The sequence below is a fragment of the Dama dama genome, chromosome 20 (assembly GCF_033118175.1).
Source record: "Dama dama isolate Ldn47 chromosome 20, ASM3311817v1, whole genome shotgun sequence".
Classification (NCBI taxonomy): Eukaryota; Metazoa; Chordata; class Mammalia; order Artiodactyla; family Cervidae; genus Dama; species Dama dama.
This window is the reverse complement of record NC_083700.1, coordinates 20,956,609-20,979,502: the sequence shown is the minus strand read 5'-3', so window position 1 is coordinate 20,979,502 and position 22,894 is coordinate 20,956,609. Positions and strand designations below refer to the sequence as shown.

The 22,894-nt window shown below is 40.4% G+C and overlaps 1 protein-coding gene across 1 annotated transcript; it reads left to right on the top strand.

Annotated features, from left to right (window-relative positions):
* Positions 1-21,171: 21,171 nt before the first annotated feature.
* Positions 21,172-21,496, top strand: CTXND2 (cortexin domain containing 2). The gene has a single exon (XM_061119906.1). The coding sequence runs from the start codon at positions 21,172-21,174 to the stop codon at positions 21,337-21,339; it is 168 nt and encodes a 55-aa protein (XP_060975889.1). The 3' UTR covers positions 21,340-21,496.
* The last annotated feature ends 1,398 nt before the right edge of the window (positions 21,497-22,894 follow it).

The following is a 22,894-nucleotide window of genomic DNA, read 5'->3' as shown; positions in this document are numbered from 1 at the left end:
AAGGATTGTGAAATGCCCTGAGGTCCCAAAGTGGGAAGTCATAAATTCTCATGAAACTATGGAGAACTGTTATTACTTTCTCTGCCAATACTCAGAAGCCTGAGGAAAGAAAATGAACAGAGTAGTTTACCCAGAATTGGAGAAATGACTGACAGATCCGTATCTTCGGTGGTGGTTCAGCGATTAAGAACCTGTCTTGCAGTGTAGGGAACATGGGTTCAATCCCTGGTCCAGGAAAATTACTCATGCCTCAAAGCAACTAAGCCCATGTGCCATAGGTACTAAGCCTGCGCTCTGAAGCCCCCGAGTCATTACTACTGAAGCCTGGTCACCCTAGGCCCCATGCTCCAGAACAAGAGAATCCACCACAGTGAGAAGCCTGTGCATTGCAACCAGAGAGTAGCCCCCACTTGCTGCAACCAGAGAAAAGCCCACACAGCAATGAAGACCCAGCCAAAAATAAATAAATATTTTTAAAATAAATAAATAAAAGTGTGTGGGAGGGGTGAGACTGCTCAGGGAAATTAGAGAAGCCCGAAAGAAAAGAGGTTGAATTCTCAAAGCTAATGTTGATAAAGAGCAGATTCAAAAGCGAGGGAGTGAGAGAGGCAGAGGATAGGAACTGGGAACAGCACAAATCACACAAAAGGATTTTATTTTATTTTATTTTTACAAAAAAGGATTTTAATACACCTATATTTAATACACCTGTATTTGTGTATATATATTCATATATTCTATAAATATTCTTCATGTATTCTACAAATATTCTTTCAATAAGTAAAAGATGAATAGCCCAGTCAAAAGAAGAGAAAGGATGGATTACAGAAAATCTACAAAAGATGTTCAAATAACAGAAATTCAAATATCATAGTATTTACAGAAATGCAAGTTTTTAAGAAACTATTATTTTTGCCTATTAACTAGACAAGCATGTCAGAGATTGAAAGTAGCCTATATTTGTGATATGGTTAAAAAAACAGAAATGAAGTATAAATTGCTATAACCTTTTTAGTGTGTAATTTGGCAATACCTAATAATATTCTAAATGTTAATATCTTGTAATGCAGCATTTATATTCCCAATATTTTGAGGAATTTATCCCACAAAACATTTCTACAAGTACCCAGAGAAATATGTACAAGGGTATCCAATGCAATGTTGGTATAATAATAAGAAATTAGAAACAATCCAAATGCCCACTTCATGTATTTATATAATGGAGTACTTGGGTGCTCAGTAGCCATTTAAAAAAATGAAGTGGATTTATATGTACTAAAATGTAAAGAGGTTCAAGATTCATTGCTAAATGAAAAAACATAAAATCATTATTTTGTAAATAATAATAAATTATGGTAAATAAAGAAATTGAACATACACATCCTATACAAGATTTTTTTTTATAGAACCAAATAAAACTATAGAGGAACTATTACTAAATTTTGCATGAAGTATATGTTCATGTGTAATAACTTCCCTGGTAGCTCAGGGTTAAAGAAACCACCTGCAATGCAGGAGATGGAAAATCCCCTGGAGAGGGAAATGGCAACCTACTCCAGCATTCTTGCCTGGAAAACCCCATGGACAGAGGAGTCTGGCAGGTTACAGTCCATGGGGTCACAAAAGAGTCAGACACAAGTTAGCAACAAAACAACAATGTAATAATTAATGCTAAATGAAATAGTTTTTTACTTTTCTGATCCAAATTCCTAAGAAAATTCTTTTTGAGGAAAAGAGGAGGTTTTAGAGATTCACTGATCTTGTTGTCAGTGAGTGAGTGAGTTAAAGTCGCTCAGTTGTGTCCAACTCTTGGCAATACCATGTATTGTAGCCCACCAGGCTCCTCTGTCCATGGAATTTTCCAGGCAAGAATGCTGGACTGGTTTGCCATTCCCTTCTCCAGGGAATCTTCCCAACCCCAGGGATCTGACCCAGGTCTCCTGCACTGCAGACAGATTCTTTACCACCTGAGCCACCAGGGAAGCCCAATCTTGTTGGCAAGTAAATCTCAAACTTGAGCATACATCACAGTCAGCTAGAAAAGCTGGTTAAGACATAGGTGCCAGGACTTCCCCAGTGGTCCAGTGGTTAAGAATCTGCCTTGCAATGCAAGGTATCTGAGTTCAGTCCCTGGTCAGGGAACTAAGATCTCACATACCTTGGGGGCAACTAAGCCTGCGTGCCGCAACTAAGAACCAAAGCAACCAAATAAATAAATATTTTTTTTAAAAAATGTGCCAACAAATCCAACGTTCCTGATTTATTAAGGCTGGAATGGGGATTCAAGAATTGGCATTTCTAACAATTTATTGGGTGATGCTACTAATACAGAGAATCATTGCACAGACCAAAAAAGCTGGCTACTGACTCAGCCTCTACCACCCACATGATCTGACTTAGCCGATAATACTTGAGCTATTAACCTTGGCTGCCCCAGCCCTAGCAGAGTTGTGGAAATATACTTCTACTGAACTAGGCTCCAATTTAATCTAGTGGGATCATTTTCTCACTCACTATGGGAGGGTCTGAAACTTGATCCTGTTTTAGTTGAACTATTCATGAAGCTTCTGAGTTCAGTGTGGGAGTGGGGAAGGGGAGAGAGCCACAACCACTCTCCTTCTTTAAGAAGGGGTTGATGAAAAGAGGAGAGGCTGCCAAGAGATGTGCTTGAGTAGGAGGAGACTGCCCTGCCAACATCCAGCCTTGGATATCACTCTCTCAAAAGGTAAATAAATACTCATATGGCCCTCCCTGGTAAAGTTTTTATGGGAATAATTCCAACAATTCTTCTGAGTTTAATAACACTTTTCTGCAAGCTTGGGGAACACTGGGGAAATAAAGAGCCTTTTTTTTTTTCATTAGTGTTTCTTTTGAAAAGTGAAACATATCTTAAAGGGGATATCTTGGGGATAGTCTTATTTTGGGGCGGGGGATCCTCTGTTAGTCCTATTAACTAGAGGATGTCTTTGATTTTATAGATCATAGTAAGAAAGCTTCATTATCATATTTCTTCACAATCACCCTTCCTTTCAGACTAAACTTACGGCCAGGAAAAAATCTGGGTCTTTTTACATTTAGTTTTTTTTTTTTTTTTTTTAAGAAATATGCGGCACTACAGATGGGAAAAATTAAGTGACTTGAGAACACAAGGAAAGGAGATGGTGATTGATCTTTCTGGAAAGTGTTAAGTGAAAGAGGAACTGACATTGCTACAGATTCGTGAATAAGTACTGTTGTTCTGTTGCCCACTTCAGCAGGACCTAATTTTACACAAGCCAGTAGATTCATGCCCTCTTTTTCCCTACTCTAGGGAGCAGTGCTACTAGTCAACTCAAACAAAACAGGAACCTTAAGAGCCACTGTAAAAGATTCTAGGGCAGGTCTTCTATCTGGAAAACAGATTTTGAGTTTTATCTGCCGTTTGTATTTGTCAAGAAAAGCCATCTTATCCAGGAGATTTCAGAAGAATGTATGCGGTGCTAAGTTGCTTCAGTCAAGTCCAACTCTGTGCGACCCTGTGGGACTGTACCCCATCAGACTCTTCTGTCCATGGAGATTCTCCAGGCCAGAATACTGGAGTGGGTTGACATGCCCTCCTCCCAGGGATCTTCCTGACCCAGGAATGGAGCCCGCATCTGTTATGTCTCCTGCATTGGCAGGCGGGTTCTTTACCACTAGTGCCACCCGGGAAGCCCTATGGAAACTAAGTCTCCAATATATAAGTCTCCAATAATTTCTTGTGATTTTTTTTTTGCCATTCTAAAAACTTTAAACCTAATTTTGTATTAAAAATCTTGTAGTGACTAAATAGGGCTTCCCAGGTGGCGCTAGTGGTAAAGAACCCACCTGCCAGTGCAGGAGACATAAGAGACGTGAGTTTCATGGGTCAGGAAGATCCCCTGGAGAAGGGAATGGCTACCCACTGCAGTATTCTTGCCTGGAGAATCCCATAGACAGAGGAGCCTGGTAGGCTACAGTCCAGGGTCGCAAAGAATTGAACACGACTGAAGCGACTTAACGCAGGCGGCACCAGTGGCTAAACAACCACATTTTTTTCTTAACGACAGATCTCCAATTTGTGTAAACTTCAGGCCCTATAAAACCTGGATCAGATCCTTACATCTGAAAATAAGAGCCAAGAACCAAAACATTATCACCCTATTTCTTTTCTTTTTTCAGCAAGAATGTGTTTTACTTTTTTTTCTTTGTCTTCACTGGGTCTTCGCCGCTGCTCGTGGGCTTTCTCTAGTTGCAGTATGCCAGCTTCTCACTGGGACGGCTTCTCTTGTTGCCAAGCTCAGACTATAGGGCACGGGAGCTTCAGTAGTTGTGGTACCGAGCTTAGTTGCCCGTCGACGTGTAATCTTTCCAGACTGGGTATTGAACCTGTGTCCCCTGTGTTGGCAGACAGAGTCTCAAACACTGGACCACCAGGGAAGTCCCTATTTTACTTTGCAAGGGAGAGAGAGGAAAGATATAAGCCTAACAGAAGCAAAATTCATTTATTGGAATATGGCAGCTATGAGTGAGAGTTTGAAGAGACCTTCGATTCAAAGTTCAGGAATTCAGATTTAATTAGAGGAGAAGGAGAATCCAAGATAATGTTTTCCAATTTCCAAATAGTGAAGATTTTCCATCTCTCTGAAGCATACAAGGTTGTTTGCAAACTGTCCTCTGCCTGAAATTCTCTCATCTCTTGTAACTATTACAAGTTCTAATTGTAACCATTCCATCTGTGGTTCCTTGACCTCTTTCCTCCACCATAAATACTAACATTCCCTTGTTTCTAATTCTCCTTCGACCATCTCATCTACTCCTATGATTTCAACTATCCTATCCTTGGGTAACTCTTAACTCCAAAGATCTTGCTCTTCTTTACCCTTGAAATTCAGTCCCATGTTTCTGCTTCCTAAGCATGCCACACCAGTACCTTTAAATTCACCCTACTCCCAGGGACTTTGCAAGAATGTCTAGAAGGCTAATGCAACAAGGTTACTTTTAAAGGTTCCTTCCAACTGTGAGATTCTACAACTTTATACCTTTCATTTTTATGTATTGTGATCTCTACCGTACTGAAATAAACAGTAGTTCCACAAAAGTTCCCATGTTCCCTGTCTCTATCACTGTTCCTTCATTGGGAGTGTACCTTCCTTACTCCAAATTGAGCCTGGTCATCACTTGTAGAAAGATTTCTATGACTGATGTTACCCTAGCTGAGTTTGTTAACCAGACAAGTGTCATCCTATCTATTCCCTTCACCCAAGAGAAGCAGAGTGTTCCTTCTGACACTGGGGTCTCCACGTTAACAAATATTTCCTAGTAGGTGTGGTGTGTGCATGCCAAGTTCTTCAGTCATGTCCGATTCTTTGCAACCCCATGGACTGTAGCCTGCCAGGCTTCTCTGTCCATTCTTGCCTGGACTGGAATTTTCCAGGTAGGAATACTGGAGTGGGTTGCCATTCCCTTCTCCAGGGGTCTTCCCAACCCAGGGACCAAACCCATGTTTCTTATGTCTCCTACATTGGCAGATGGATTTTTTACCATTAGCGCCACCTGGGTGTGGGCACTATGTTAATCAATGCTGTGAGAAATCACAAAAAAAACCACAAAACTTTCAGATTTTTGCCCTTTAGAAGTTCATATTAATGAAAGACTTTAGGTTAATTGCTCTCACACACCCTCCATCTTCCTGCCAGTCTAATATTTCTACAACAACCATCTAATGGTATGATTTCCATGCTTAAAAGCTTTTTGATGACTCCCCACTGATTGCAAAGCTGAACCCAGAGTCTTTAATGTGCCATACAAGGGCCCAGGTGAACTTGCCTAGGCTGCTTATTCAATGGGAGAATATATCTCAGGCACTTAGTGAACATTTACTGTTTCTCAAACATACTATGCTGTCCTCTCTTCTTTCCTGCTTCTCCCCTTCTCCACCTTGATCAGCTTGAAGAGTGAGTTGCTCAGCTGTGTCCAACTCTCTGTGACCCGCATGACCCCATGGACTATAGTCTATCAGGTTCCTCTGTCCATGGGATTTCCCAGGCAAGAATACTGGTGCATGTTGCCATTACCCATTCCAGGAGATCTTCCTAACCCAGGAATCAAACCTGTGTTTCCTTCTTTGCAGTCAGATTCTTTACTATCTGAGCTACCAGGAGCTACTCATTCTCAGGCCTCAATTCAATTAAGGTATTTGTCTCCTCAGTGAAATTTTCCTGACTCTTCCCCTTGGGTTCCTTTCACATCTTTACCAGCAGATTACTTTGGAATGATTTCTTTACATTCAGTAAGTATATATTTTTGTTTATTTTTCTCTTAACTTTATAAAATGGAGATGGTTTATACAGTATATAAAATCATAGCTAGGAATCTGTGACAAGGAGAACAAATGATAGGAAAGACACAAGTCTCTTGAAATGCAATTGAGAGGAGAAGTTGGAAAATTAATAAACTATCCAGACTGTAAGGGGTCTAGTGAGTACCAGAGTGAAATAATATGAATTTTTTGAGAGAATATGGACTTTTTGATGAATAAAGAGAAGGTATATGCCTCCACATGTAATGAGACATTAAAGAAATATATCTAGAAAATGACATTTGAGGTATATACAAGTGGATAGAGACACTGACAAGGTACTAAAAATACAATGAAATTGGTTTTCTCACTACAACTCAATTATCAGCAAGTACGTATTAAATAGCTGGTAAATGCCAGGATGCATTTCCCATTCCAGTTACAAAAATTCAAGAGAAGAGCTTTGGCCTAGCTGGGATGCTTACCCGAGACCACTTAACTGAGAGAGTCAGCAACACGGTAGCTCCCCTAGTAGCCATCTGGTGGACAGGAGCAGAAGTGTCAGGCAGACAATTGCAGAGGCCTGCTACTTTTTGTTTTGGTGTTTATCATCTCACCTGTGTCATAGTTGTATGGATATGTCTTATCTCCCATATCAGACTGTAAGTTTTCTAAAGACAGAAATCAGGCCTTATCATATATCTTTTTATGCCCACAGGTCCTAGCTTTTGTGCTTTATTTGTTAAATAGTAAATGATGCATTGAAGTTAAATTGAAAGTTAATAGAGTTTGCATTGTAATAGAGAGGGACCTGTTTGTAATCTCTAGTTCCCAAAGCACACAAGTCTGTAGATAAAATAAAGTAACAAGAGCAGTGATAAAGAAGTTCTTGACTCTCCCATATCCTTGGACTGACGTTTGAGTGAACTGTGTCAAAAAACACTGCGTCTCAGAGATTGTATTGTCAGAATCTTACCTCTTCTCTGACTCTAGCTAAACTCAGAACCTAGACTAGCTCTTCCCTTAGAATGAATTTTTCACCAGGAAAGTCTCAAGTTAAAAATAAACCAGGGGGCTGGAAGACACATTTCCAGTCATCATAAAGACTTGTTTTGACACTTAATTTCTGTGAAACACACAGCCTAAGCTTAAATTGTAACCCTTTCTTCAAGTCATATAATACATTGAATATCTATTACGTTCTTAGCACCAAATGAACTGTATATAACCCTGAGTAGTTTCAGTGCTTTGAAGTGTGGCCCTTCTTATCTTCCCCTTTCTGTTGATGTTACACACTATCAATACTGTACAACCGTAATATGGGGAAAACTTGCTCTTTAACTCCACTTAACTGAAAAATTGAAACAGCAATGACTTCCAGATACTCCATAGCAAGAGAAAGGGTGCAAGAAATGAGGAACATAGTAAACCCAGGGAGGATAATAACAGTAAACACTTACATAGCAGTTGTTATGTGCCAGGCACTGTGCTATCTTCTACATATTTATTTAATCTTAGCATCTACATCATAGGGTTATTGTATTATTATCCCCATTTTACAGATGAAGAAACCAAGGTTCTGAAAATTTAAGTAACTTGCTTAGGATCAGCAAGCTTTGTTAGAGCCAGGATCCAAATCCGGATGGACTGACTGCAGAACCCGTGTTCTCCACTACCATGTTATATTTCATGATTGCCATTGAATTGTTCTCACTGGGGGTTGACTTATCTAGAAGGAATACCCTTTGCCCTTCCAAAACCAAGAACTGTATGGGCCATCAACAGTTTCTAATGAGCTCTCTCTAAACTGTTCCCTTTTTGGCTCTTCAAACACACAGTGATCTCTGGAGCCAGTGAGTACTGTATCCCAAAGAACTTTTTGTTTCTTTCTTTTTTTTATTTACTTTTGTCTGTGCTGGGTCTTTGTTGCTGCACATGACGTGTTTCTAGTTGCGGTGAACAGGGGCTATTCTTCATTGCGGTGCACAGACTTCTCATTGCGGTGGCTTCTCGTGGAGCGAAGGCTCCGGGTGCTGGGGTTTCAGTAGTTGCAGCACGTGGGCTCAGTAGTGGCACACGGTCTTCATTGCTCCACAGCATGTGGAATCTTCCAGACCAGGGATCGAACCCGTGTCCCCTGCAGTGGCAGGCTGATTCTTAACCACTGCACCACCAGGAAAGTCCAGAACTTTTTGATTTCTGATAGCATATTTGCAGTGCAAGATAGTCAAACCGAATACTTTAACCCACCATTTCTCAAAAATGTGTATAATACTTGATACATTGAAAAGAAGACATGTAATATATTTTAGTTATGAAATACAATAATAACTGAACCATCTCAGTGCATTTACCTGAGTGTTCTTTCCTTTAGATCATCTGCCTGCCTCCCTCCCAGAAGTAATCATTACCATGAATCTATATCACTTACTCCTTGGCTTTTTCCTCTTCATTTTTTGGCCACATGCCTGGTCTGAGACAGTGAAAGTACCTAGTCCTAACCACTGGACTGCCAGGGAATTCCCTCCTTTGCTTTTTCAGAAGTAAATTTATCACATATGTGTGCATCCCTAAATTATGTATTGTTATTGTAAAAAGTGCTTTGTTTGTTTTGAGATTTATAAAAAATAATATAATAATGTATGCTGCTGCTGCTGCTGCTGCTGCTAAGTCACTTCAGTTGTGTCCGACTCTGTGTGACCCCATAGACGGCAGCCCACCAGGCTCCCCCGTCCCTGGAATTCTCCAGGCACGAACACTGGAATGGGTTGCCATTTCCTTCTCCAATGCATGAAAGTGAAAAGTGAAAGTGAAGTCACTCAGTCGTGTCCGACTCTTAGCGACCCCGTGGACTGCAGCCCACCAGGCTCTTCCGTCCATGGGATTTTCCAGGCAAGAGTACTGGAGTTGAATGCAGTTTTCTGTAATTTGCTTCTATCACTCACTAGTATGTTTCTAAGAATCACCCATGTTATTGAATGCAACTCTAGTTTGTTCACTCTTTCTTTTCACTACTTTATAGTATTTACTGTGACTATGCCACAATTTATGTGATAATTCTCCAGGCTGTGGTCATTTGAGCTGTTCAACTTTTGCTTTTGTGTACAATACTGCAGGAGCAATCTTCTTTTAATTTTCCTGGTGTATATACAGGAGTGGACTTGGGGGGGAGTTGGGTTGTAGTGAATATGTACATTCAACTTTACTAGACAATGCTAAATGGTTTTCTACAGGGGATTTTTAATCAGTCTGTACTCTGATACTACTGATGGGGAGTGTATAAGAACTTTGAATGAGTTACATCCTTGCTAACACTTTGTATTATCAGACTTCTTAATGTCTACCAATCTAGTGAATAAAAAAATGTCAATGATTACTAGAGAAATTGAACATATTTTCATGAATTTTTTTACCTTTCATGTTTATTTTTTTTAATGCCAGTTCATGTCTTTTGCTAATTTTCCCCTTGAGTTATTTGTCCTTTACTTATTCAGTTGGAGGAGTTGGTCTGCTAACTTGGATATTAACCCTTTTTTAGAAATATGTTTCTCCAAGTTTGTGGTTTGTGTTTTTACTTTATGGTGTCTGAACGGATCAGGAGTTCTTAATTCTAAAGTTAAACTCATGTGTCTTTTAAAATATATGGTGTACCATTTGTGTCTTGTTGAAGAGATCTTTTCCTATCCTGAGGTCATAAAAACATTCTATATTTTCCTCTAAAGTTTTTTTCTTTGTTGTTTTTTTTTTTTTCAAGAATTTGTCTTTCTTTTACTTTTAGCTGCACTGAAATCTCTGCTGCTGTGCTAGGACTTCCTCTAATTGCAGCAAACAGGGATTACTCTCTGGTTGCAGTATGTGGGCTTCTCACCGCAGTGGTTTCTCTTGTTGCAGAGAACAGGCTCTAGGCACACAGGCTTCAGTAGCTGTGGCCCGTGAACGTAGTTGCTCCACCCCGTGCAGAACCTTCCCAAACCAGGGATTGAGCTCATGCCCCCTGCACTGGCTGACAGATTCTTACCCACTGTACCACCAAGGAAGTCCTAAGGGTTTTAAAGTTTGCTCTTGACATGTAACTATAGATGTGTTTTTTTTTTTAATGGACATCTTATTTTCCAGTATCCCTTATTAAACAGGCCATTTTTTCTGTCAACAGTGCTCATTCCGCTATAAGTCAAGTATCCCTAAATGTGCAGTTTGTTTCTGGGCTTCCTAGTCTCTTCAAATGGTCTATTATCTATACCTGCACATATATCCCACTGTCAAAAATACTATAGCTCTGTAATAAACCTTAATAACTGATACGGGAAATCTCTCCACCATATTCTTTCTCTTCAGAATGTCTTTTTAATTCTTGCACCTGTGAGCTCCCATGTACACTTAAGAAAAAGTCTGAGTTTTCTCAAAAACCTTGATGGAATTTTGTTGGAGTTATATTGCCTCTATAAGTAAATTTGAGGAGAATTAACAACTTAATCATGTGGAATTCATAAATATCATGTATCTCTCTATTTACTTTGTTCAGTCACTATGTTGTGTCCGACTCTTTGCAGCCTCATGAACTGCAGCATGCCAGACTTCCCCGTCCCTCACTATCTCCCTGAATTTGCTCAAACTCATGTGTCCATTGAGTCAATGATGCCATCCAACCATCTTATCCTCTGTCGCCCCCTTCTCCTCTTGCCTTCAATCTTTCCCAACATTAGGGTCTTTTCCAGTGAAATGGCTCTTCGCATCAGGTGGCCAAAGAATTGAAGCTTCAACTTCAGCATCAGTCCTTCCAGTGAATATTCAGGGTTGATATCCTTTAAGATTGACTGCTTTGATTTCCTTGCCGTCCAAGGGACTCAAAAGTCTTCTCCAACACCACAGTTCGAAATCATCAATTCTTTGGTGCTCAGCCTTCTTTATGGTCCAATCCTCACATCCACACATGACTAGAGGAAAAACCATAGGTTTGTCAGTAAAGTGTTGTCTCAGATTTTTAATACGCTGTCTAGGTTTGTTATATATTTTTATGTTACTGTAAATAATGTCCTTTTTTTTTTTCTGGTGTGCCACACGGCTTGCAGGATCTTACTTCCCTGACCAGTGATTGAACCAGGACCACAGCAGGGAAAGCTCTGAGTCTTAACTACTGGACCACCAAGGAGTTCCCAATGACCCTTTTAAATTAAATGGTCTTTTAAAAATTACATTTGCTTATTGTTTGTTACTGGCATTTACACGTGTAACTGACTTGTGTATCTCATCCAAACACCTTGCTAAACTACTTATTTCTCATATTTTCTGTAGACTATTCTGTAGGAAATAATATCAGTGAATAATGAACATTTTTGTTTCTTCATTTTAGATCCTTGTTTTTTTATTTTATTTTACTGCACTGATTAGAACCTCCAGAATGATGTTGAATAAATTAAAGGTAATGAACCTCTTTGTCTTGTTCCTGATTTTAAGAGGAAAATCTTTCAACTTTTCACCATTATCTGGATGTTTGCTCTACATTTTTTTGTTAATACCCTTAATTGAGTTAAAACTATTCTTTTCTACCCCTATTTTGCTAAGAATATTAATGTAGGTGCTTTTTTAGTATTGAAATTTATCAAATGCTTTTTCTGCAACAACTGTGGTATTCATATGGCTTATATACATAGCATGCTTCTACTTCTGGGATAAACTCAGCTTGGTATCTATATACATCAAGGCTTATTTGCAGAGACCAGAAACCATTCTAGCTATTCTCAGCAGAAAGGGATTTAATAAATGGAATTAGGATATTTTTAGTTTCACATGACCAAAAATAAAACCTCAAACCCAACTCAAATGAGATTAAATAATATACGGAAAAGTACAAATTTGCTAAGTGTTGGACACATGTTCTATGAATCAAGCTTATTCACCATATGAAGCAAATATTCTGTATTTCACCAATTTCTGTCTAGCTGACCTATCAATGATTGAGAAGAATATTGTGATTATCCACAATAATGGCAAGTTTTATCAATTCCTCCCTGTAGTCCTATTGTTTATTTATCCTGAGACTATTTTATTAGGTATATGCAATTTAGAACTGTTACATCTTCCTATTGAATTTCGCACTTCATTATAATCTGTTAATCCTCTGTTCCCTAATAATGCTTCTGGTCTTAAGGTCTATTTTGTCTGATATTAATACAGCACCTCAATTTTGTTTTGGTGAGCATTTACCTAGTACACCTTTTACTTCCAATCTTTCCATGCCTCTAAATTTTAGGTGAATCTCTTAGAACAGCACATAGCTTGGATCGGGACCAAGACCAAAAATTAGATGTCTGGCATTTTTTGTCTGCTCAACATCCAGACCTCCTTCTTACTTGAGAGAAATGCTCCTTTATGTGAGTCTATGAGAGACAGAACTTCATTTTCACTACAGTACCTAGAGATAATGAATATTCCCTCTCCTACCCCCGTGGTGGCTAAGGTGCTGGTGCGTGACTCAGCCTTGACCAGTCGGATGCTCCAGCCAGGGTCTGGAATATCAAGTGACACAAGGATGACACAATTTATAATTCAGGCATGGCAGGGACAGCAGTATCCAATGACAGTCGCAGCAGTCCTCAGCAACAGCCGTGTCCAGTGGTGGTGGCCAGTGTCCAGCGCCGATGGTGCCTTACCTAGACTTTTCCTGTGCTGACCTTGGTTATGATTCCCAGTGCCTGGCCTCCCTTGGTTTCTGCCAGTTGTATGGGGCCAATTATCCTTCTCCTTGATTCTGGAAGTCACCTGGTCTCTTTAGAGTAAATACCTTTTGTGCCTAAGTAAGTGAAAGTCGGTCAATCTTGTCTGACACTTTGTGACCCCATGGAATGCAGCCCACGAGGCTCCTCTGTCCATGGAATTCTCCAGGCAAGAATACTAGAATGGGTTGTCCTTTCCTTCTCCAGGGGATCTTCTCGACCCGGGGATTGAACCCAGGTCTCCTGCATTCCAGGCAGATTCTTTACCATCTCAGCCACCAGGGAAGCTCTTGCTTAAGTAAAGGAGGCCCTGTTTTCATTACTTGCAAAGAAGAATCCTGACTGATATAAAATTGTTCTTTCTCCCTCTGGAATTGAGGAGGAGATAATATGAAGAGGGAATATGTGAAGTCTGGATTTTCTGTAGCCATTCTTGCTACCACAGAGAAGCTGGTCCAGGTATAAAATCAATGTAGAAGAAAGGATGAAAGTGAAAGTGAAAGTTGCTCAGTTGTGCCCAACTCTTTGCAACCCCATAGACTATACAGTCCATGGAATTCTCCAGGCCAGAATACTGGAGTGGGTAGCTGTTCCCTTCTCCAGGGGATCTTCCCAACCCAGGGATCAAACCCTGGTCTCCTGCATTGCAGGTGGATTCTTTACGAGCTGAGCCACCAGGGAAACCCAATGTAGAAGAAAGGTAGATATATAAAGGCAGAACTGTGAAAACACCTTGACTCTCTGGACCAAGCCCTACTTAAAGTTATCCTTACTCTGAACTTTAGTCTCATAAGTCAATAAACTTCATGTGTTGTTTAATCTCACTTAAGTGGACTTTTCTGTCACTTGCAACCAAACACATCCTACCTGATACCTTTCTATTCTGCCTTTGAAAAGGAATCCCTTCTTTGATTCTGCAATAGGCTCTTAGCTGCTGTTCTACTTCTTTGTTTCCTAGTTGAACTCCTCATAAATGATTTAAAATCTTGGTGTCTTCATTTCCTCACTGCATTTTGTTGTTTAATCCACGAAAGTCTAGACTCCTTCTTTATCACTCTGCTACCACCATTCTTTTAGATTAGCAACAGTCTTCTTTCAATGCCACATTCTCAAACTCATTCATTCATTCAACCAACATTTTTACATGCTCACTTTTGCAAAGTATAGTACTATATCATTCATTGAACAGATACCTGTTGAACATCTAATACATCCCAGACTTTTAGGATAAAAACAAATTATATAGGGTCCTTAGTCTCATGTAGAATTACTATTTTATCAGAGAAGACAGAAATTAAAGTAATCTCAATAAACTATAGTGAATGTTACTAGAATATCTCCCTAGGAAATTGACATTTAAGCTAAGGCCTAAAAGTTGAATATATAGCCTAAAAGTTGAATATGGAAGGATGGGAGCTGCAAAGATGATGTTAATGGAAAAGGCCTGGAGGCAAAGGAGGATCGTGCAAAACTCATAGAGCGGTGACAAGTCCAGCATTGCTGGGTAAAAAATGTACAAGGAAAAGAGTGGCAGAAACAAGGTAAGACAAAATCGTGGCCAGGCTTGGTAACCCACTGAAGACAGTAGGAAGATGCTGTAATATTTTAATCACAAGACTGATTAATTTACATTTATTAAAGATTGCTTTGTGGTTTGGAGGGGAATAAGAATGTTTTCAGAAAGTCAGAAAGTATTTGCAGGTGTTTGGCATTTGATGGCCTAGAGCACAATGGTGGCCATAGGGGTAAAGAAAAGGGAATGGATTTGAGACATATTTTGGAAGTAGGTCCAGAAGGATATTAACAGAGGTAGAGTCATATGCGCTAAGTCGCTTCAGTCGTGTCCAACTCTTTGCAACCCATGGACTGTAGCCTGCTAGGCTCCTCTGTCCAGGCAAGAATACTGGAGTGGGTTGCCATGCCCTCCTCCAGGGGATCTTCCTGACCCAGGGATCAAACCCAAGACTCATGTCACTTGTATTAGCAGGCAGGTTCTTTACCACTAGCACCACCTAGTGATAAGCCACTGAAATGTGGAACACAAAAATACACATCCTTGCTCTGAAAGCACTGTAGAAAGGATGACACATAAAGAATATAATACATATATAAGTGAGATATATACCTTAAAATGGTACAAATATCTACCAATTTTCCCACATTTTCCAGGTACCAGATTAGTTTTTCTCTCGTCATCAGGGGACGACAGAGGACGAGATAGTTGGATGGCATCACTGACTCAATGGACATGAGTTTGAGCAAGCTCCAGGAGATAGTGGAGGACAGGGAAGACTGGCATGCTGCAGCCCATGGGATGGCAAAGAGCCAGACTTGACTGAGTGATTGAACAACAGCCTTGCAATTCTCTGCCAATGTACAATTCTACCCATTATGAACACAATTCTTGATACTATTTCATGGAGCAATTTAGCTTCTCACCATGCCAACTAATTTTTGTTTTAATTTTTAAAATTTATTTATTTTTGTCTGTGCTGGGTCTTCATTGCTTTTCATGGGCTCTCTCGTTTCGGGGAGAAGGAGCTATGCTCTTCATTGCAGTGCGCAGGCTTCTCATTACAGTGGCTTCTCTTGTTGCAGAGCACGGGCTATAAGACACTCGTGCCTCAGTAGTTGTGGCTCAATAGTTGCAGCTCATGGGCTCTAGAACCAGGGTTCAGTAGTTGTGGCATATGAATGCAGTTGCTCCAGGGCATGTGGAATCTTCCCGGACCAGGGATTAAACCCACATTTCCTGAATTGTCAGGCAGACTCTTATCTATGGCACCACCAGGGAAGTCCCCAGCTAATCTTTTACAAAACAATATTTTAGGACTTCCCTGGTGGTCCAGTAGTTAAGACTCCATACTTCCATTGCAGGGAGCACAGTTTTGATCCCTCGTTGGGGAACTAAAAGCCCACATGCTGTCTGGTGCAGTCAAAACAAAACAAAAACAGTATTTTGGCTTTCTCTACATCTCTCCAAGGACTTCCCAGGTGGTGTTAGTGGCAAAGGACCCACCTGCCAACGCAGGAAACATAGGAGACGACGGTTTGATCCCTGGTTCAGGAAGATCCCCTAGAAGAGAGCATGGCAACACAATCCAGTATTCTTGCCTGAAAAATCCCATGGACAGAAGAGCTTGACGGGCTACAGCCCAAAGGGTCACAAGGAATCGGACAGAACTGAAGCGACTTAGCACTCACGCTTGCTCCTTGGAAGAAATGCTATGAAAAACCTAGACAGCTATTAAAAAGCAGAGACATTACTTTGCCAACAAAGGTCCATATAGTCAAAGTTATGGCTTTTCAGTAGTCATGTATGGATGTGAGAGTTGGATCATAAGGCTAAACACCAAAGAATTGATGCTTTTGAGCTGTGGTGTTGGAGAAGACTCTTGAGAGTCCCTTGAACTGCAAGGAGACCAAACCAGTCAATCCTAAAGGAAATCAAACCTGAATATTCATTGGAAGAAGGATTGATGCTGAAGCTGAAACTCCAATACTTTGGCCACCTGATGCAAAGAGCCGACTCAGAAAAGACCTTGGTACTGGGAAAGACTGAAGGCAGGAGCAGAAGGGGAAGACAGAGGGCAAGATGCTTGGATGGCATCACTGACTCAATGGACATGAATTTGAGCAAGCTCCAGGAGATGGTGATGGACAGGGAAGCCTGGTGTGCTGCAGTCCATGGGGTCACAAAGAGTTGGACACAACTAAGCAACTGAACAACAACAAGCACACATGCACATCTCTCCAAAAGATCCAAACTATTTTTCAAAACAAATCTATTGGTATTTTTTTCTCTTTAGGCTTGGATGTTGTTCAGGGCTCTTTCTATCCTTTTTCATGAGCTCCTCAGAAATTCTCTACTAGGGTTACCTAACTGCAGATCCCTTCAGGTCAATATTTCTACTCTGACTGGTCATTATAATGCTGAATCCAAGCTCACCTCCAGCCATTTTCTATTAAGGTAACTTCATCATAGCAGGAAGCCCTTTTGGCTTAGATCCTCTTTTATGTGACTCCCTAAAGGTGGTCCCTATCTGTAGTCCATACCTGGTCCACAAGAAAAAGAAAAAAAATTCCCCTCGGGACTTCCCTGGTGGTCTAAGAACTTCAAGCTCCCAATGCTGGGGGCCCAGGTTTGAACCCCAGGCAGAGAACTAGATCCCACATGCCACAACTAAGACCCAGTCAAATAAATAAATGATAAAAAATGAATATATTTTAAAAATCCCCCTCAGTCAATACAATCTCAACTCTGCCTTCTTTTCTACTGCCACAGGCTGCTTTAGCCAATTTCTTTTCTTTCTTTTTTCAAATTTTATTTTATTACAGTTAGAACACTTAATGTGAGATCTACCTTTTTAACAAATTTTTAAGTGTACAATCAGTTCAGTTCAGTCGCTCAGTTGTGTCCAACTTTTTGCAACTCCATGGACTGCAGTATGTCAGGCTTCCCTGTCCATCACCAACTCCTGGAGTTTACTCAAATTCATGTCTATTGAGACAGTGATGCCATCCAACCATCTCATCCTCTGTCATCCCCATCTCCTCCTGCCCTCAATCTTTCCAAGCATCAGGGTCTTTTCAAATGAGTCAGCTCTTCGAATCAGGTGGCCAAAGTAGTGGAGCTTCAGCTTCAGCATCAGTCCTTCCGATGAATATTCAGGACTGATTTCCTTTAGGGTAGACTGGTTGGATCTCCCTGCAGTCCAAGGGACTCTCAAGAGTCTTCTCCAAAAAAAAAAAAAGAGTCTTCTCCAGCACTACAGTTCAAAAGCATCAATTCTTTGGCGCTCAACTTTTTTATAGCCCAGCTCTCACATCCATACATGACTACTGGAAAAACAGTAGCTCTGACTAGATGGACTTTGTTGGTAAAGTAATGTCTCTGCTTTTTAATATGCTATCTAGGTTGGTCATAACTTTCCTTCCAAGGAGTAAGCGTCTTTTAATTTCTTGGCTGCTGCAGCCACCATCCATTGATTTTGGAGCCCCCAAAAATAAAGTCTGTCACTGTTTTCATTATTTCCCCCTCTATTTGCCATGAAGTGATGGAACCAGATGCCATGATCTTAGTTTCCTGAGTGTTGAGTTTAAGTCAACTTTTTCACTCTGCTTTCACTTTCATCACGAGGCTCTTTAATTCTTCTTCACTTTCTGCCATAAGGGTAGTGTCATCTGCATATCTAAGTTATTGATATTTCTCCCAGCAATCTTGATTCCAGATTGTGCTTCATCCAGTCCAGCATTTCTCATGATGTACTCTGCATATAAGTTAAATAAGCAGGGTGACAATATACAGCTTTGACACACTCCTTTCCCAATTTGGAACCAGTCTGTTGTTCCATGTCCAGTTCTAATTCTTGCTTCTTAACCTGCATTTCTCAGGAGGCAGGTCAAGTGGTCTTGTATTCCCATCTCTTTAAGAATTTTCCACAGTTTGTTGTGATCCACACAATCAAAGGCTTTGGCATAGTCAATAAAGCAGAAGTAGATGTCTTTCTAGAACTCTCTCGATTTTTCAATGATCCAGTGGATGTTGGCAATTTGATCTCTGGTTCCTCTGCATTTTCTAAGTCCAGCTTGAACATCTGGAAGTTCACGGTTCATGTACTGTTGAATCCTGGCTTGGGGAATTTTGAGCATTACTTTGCTAGCACGTGACATGAGTATAGTTTTGTGGTAGTTGAGCATTCTTTGGCATTGCCAAAGAATTAAGTGCACAATAGATTATCATTAACTATATACACAATGTCTTACAGCAGATATCTAGAGCTTATTCCTCTTACTTCACTGAAACCTTATGTCTTATCTTTAGTAACTTTTCATGACTAATGATGTTGAGCATCTTTTCATGTGCTTTTTGGCCATTTGTAAATCTTCCTTAGAGAAATATTTATTCAGATCCTTTGCCTAATTTTTAATTGAGTTATTTGTCTTCTTATTATTTAATTGTAAAAATACTTTAGATATTCTAAATACAAGTCCCTTATCAGATATAAGATTTTCAAACAATTTTCCCCGTTGTGTGGGTTCTTTTTACTTTCTTGATTGTGTCCTTTGAAGCTCAAGAGTTTTAAATTTTGAAGAAGTCCAATTTATCTTTTTTTCTCTTATCGCCTGTCATATCTAAAAATCCTTTGCCAAATCCAATGTTGTGAAAATTTATTCCTTTTTTTTCTGAATTTTATAGTTTTAGCTCTTACATTTGGGTCTTTGATCTATTTTGAGTTAATATTTATATATGGTGTGAAGTAAGGGTCTAACTTCAATCTTTTGCATATGACTATCTAGTTTTCCAGGCTTCCCAGGTAGCTCAGTGGGTAAAGAATTCCCTTGCAGTGCAGGAGACACAGGAGAGGTGGATTCAATCCCTGAGTCAGGAAGATCCCCTGGAGGAGGGCATGGCAACCCACTCCAGTATTTTGCCTGGAGAATCCCATGGACAGAGGCATCCTGGCGGGTTACAGTCCATAGGGTCACAAAGAGTCAGAGATGACTGAAGTGATTGAGCATGCATGCACATCCAGTTTTCCAAGTACCATTTGTTTTCTTTCCTTATTGAATGGTGTTGACACTCTTCTCAAAAATCAGTTGACAATACATATATATTTATTTCTGTACTCTCAATTCTATTCCAATGATGTGTATGTCTATTCTTATGCCAATACTACACTATCTTAATGACTGTAGCTTTATGGTGAGTTTTGAAATTGAGAAGAGAGAGTCCTCTGACTTTCTTTTCAGTATTGTTTTGATGGTGGACTTAATAACTGAAATTGATCGCTTCTGGGACATACCCGATTTTTTGTTAAGAGATAGTAATGACAAACACAAACATAGTGATTAGAAAAAATAAAACAATTTTATGCTCATACCTAGTAAGTTAAGACACCACAGTAAATAAATTACAGTTAGTACTCAGAATTTGAAAAAATATTAGAGAACGGTTTGCACTTAACACAGAATTGGGGTGTTCAAGACAATTGTACTGGGATTTAACAGAGCAAGGATGCCCCATTTGTTTTCTGAGTTACACATATTTTTCATGTCTTGCCTTGGAGTATTTCACCTACTTTTGCATATGCTTATATCTTGAAGGTCATCTATACTAATGTTATCAGTTTCATGTGTGTGTGAATGTGTCTGTGTTTGTCGCTCAGTCATGTCCGACTCTTTGTGACCCTATAGACTGTAGCTCTCCAGGCTCCTCTGTCCTTAGAGTTCTCCAGGCAAGAATACTTGAGTGGGTAGATTCCCTGCTCCAGGGGATCTTCCCCACCCAGGGATGAAACCCAGGTCTCCCATATTGCAGGCAGATTCTTTACTGTCTGAGTAAAGGGAAGGAAGACCTATCAGTTTCATGAGTACCTCTTAAATAAATCTTGCTATTTTTTTTGGAAACCCTCTTTGGTTTCAACGTAACAGTGTTAAGAAAATACATACATAAAGGGGTGCGTTGGGTTAGGAGTTGGTATTGACACATATACACTATCATGTGCAAAATAGATAGCTAGTGGAAACCTGCAGTGTAACACAGGGAACTCAGCTTGGTGCTCTGTAATGACCTAGAGGGGTGGGATGAGGGGTGGGGGGCAATGGAAGGGAGGCCCAAGAGGGAGGGGATATGCAGTGCAATGCAGAGCTCAGTCCTGCCTTACTCTTCAAAACCCCATGGACTGTAGCCCACCAGGCTCCTCTGTCCATGGAATTTTTCAGTAATACTGGAGTGGGTTGACTGATTCACTTCGTTGTATAGCAGAAATCAACACAACATTATAAAGCAACTATACCCCAAGCTACTAGGGCTCCCCTAGTAGCTCAGATGGTAAAGCATCCGACTGCAACGCAGGAGACCCAGGTTCAATCCCTGGGTCAGGAAGATCCCCTGGAGAAGGAAATGGCAACCCACTCCAGTATCCTTGCCTGGAAAATCCCATGGACAGAAGAGCCTGGCGGGCTACAGTCCATGGGGTCTCAAAGAGTCGGACATGACTGAGCAACTAACACATACCCCAATTTAAAAAATTACATACATACAAATATAAGCCAATAAACTTGTTTTATCCTCTTTTGTCTAGGAATATGACAAATCTGAAGATATTCCTGAGGAAGTAGCTACAGTTGGGCAAGGGTAAAGAGGTGTGTGTTCCCATGGATGATTCAAGCCTGTCCAGTAGTGTTGATGTAGACAAAGGCTTTGCCATTGCCTTTGTTGTTCTTCTGTTTCTCTTCCTAATAGTGATGATTTTTCGGTGTGCCAAGTTGGTGAAGAATCCCTACGAGGCCAGCTCTACAGCTACAGAACCATCTCTGAGCTGAAGTATGAAAAAACCTGATAGACTTCCCTTCACAGATTTGAAATCTCTTACACAGACGTTTATGAAACAGACTGTTTATTACTCCACCTCCCTATTCCTCAGCCTCCTCCCCCTTGCATTCCACAATAGGCACATGAGGGTGAGTTGAGAATAATAATAGGGATGAAACACAAGTTAGTCTGTATTGTTCTATTCAGGGAAATAGTTACCAAAGCGAGGCTGAGACAGGTTGAACTTATCTTTTAAAATAAAGCCATGAGGGGCTTCCCCAGTGGCTTGGTGGTGAAGAATCAGCCGGCTAATGCAGAAGAGGTGGGTTTGACCCCTGGTCTGTGAAGATCCCACATGCCGCGGAGCACCTAAGCCCAAGCACCACAACTACTGAGCCTCTGCTCTAGAACCCAGGAACCACAACTACTGAAGCCTGGCCACCCTAAAGCCTATCCTCCACTGCAAGAGAAGCCACCACAGTAAGAAACCCGCACACAGTAACTGGAGAGTAGCCCCCTCTAACTGCAACTAAAGAAAAACCCACACAGCAACAAAGACCCAGCATAGCCAAAAACAAAAGAATAAATAAATTAATTAAAAAATAAGGTCATGGATTTCAATCCTCCAATATCTAATATTCTTAAGATAATTAGACAGTTGGCCATAATTTTATGAGGTAATGTAATATAATATCATGATGCTTGGTAAGGTGCATCTAAAACCTGATGCCTGACCACCTAGAGGTGGTCTTAGGATGTCCCTTTAGTTATGCAAATATAAGGCCAGCAGGAACCAGTTATCCTATGATAAGAATCTAACAGGACCTTTTTAGTGTATGAAGCTTAGTAAAAGCTGATGCCCTTCTCAAGTGGGCAGAGTTCTGTGGTAGAGGGGAACTAATTTGTCTTGGGTAACCCTTTAACCTCCCTCAGCCTACATTTCCTCACTTACGAAATAACATCTAGTGAGTTGAAAAGGAGCCCTCAAAATGATATGTCCATGTCCTTATCCCTGAAATCCATGAACATGACCTTATTTGGAAAGATGGTCTTTGCAGATGTAAAGTTAAGGATTTCAAGATAAATTCAACCTGGATTAGTGGGTAAGCCCTAAATCCTATGACAAATGTCTTTATGAAAGACAGAAGAGAAGACACACACAGAGAGCGGAAAAGATCATGTGAAAATGAAAGCAGAGATTGGAGTTATGCAACCACAGCTAAAGAATCCTTGCCTGGAACCATCAGAAGCTGGAAGAGGCAAAAAAGTTTTCCCTCCAGAGCCTTTGGAGGGAGTGTGCCCTACCAACACCTTGTGGACTTCTAGCCTTCAGAAATCTGAGAGAATAAATTTCTGTTGTTTTAAGCCACCTAGTTTGTGATAATTTGTTATGGCGGTCACAGGAAACTAATATATAATACATGATGATAAGTGTCACAATCACCATCCTAGGGACTTTTTAAGAGAAAAGAGAAGGAAATCATAACTCCATCTCTCCAAAGTCTGAAGTTATGGAAATTTGGTAGAGCGAACTACGGCTAACTGGCAGGAAAGTCTGTAAGAGAG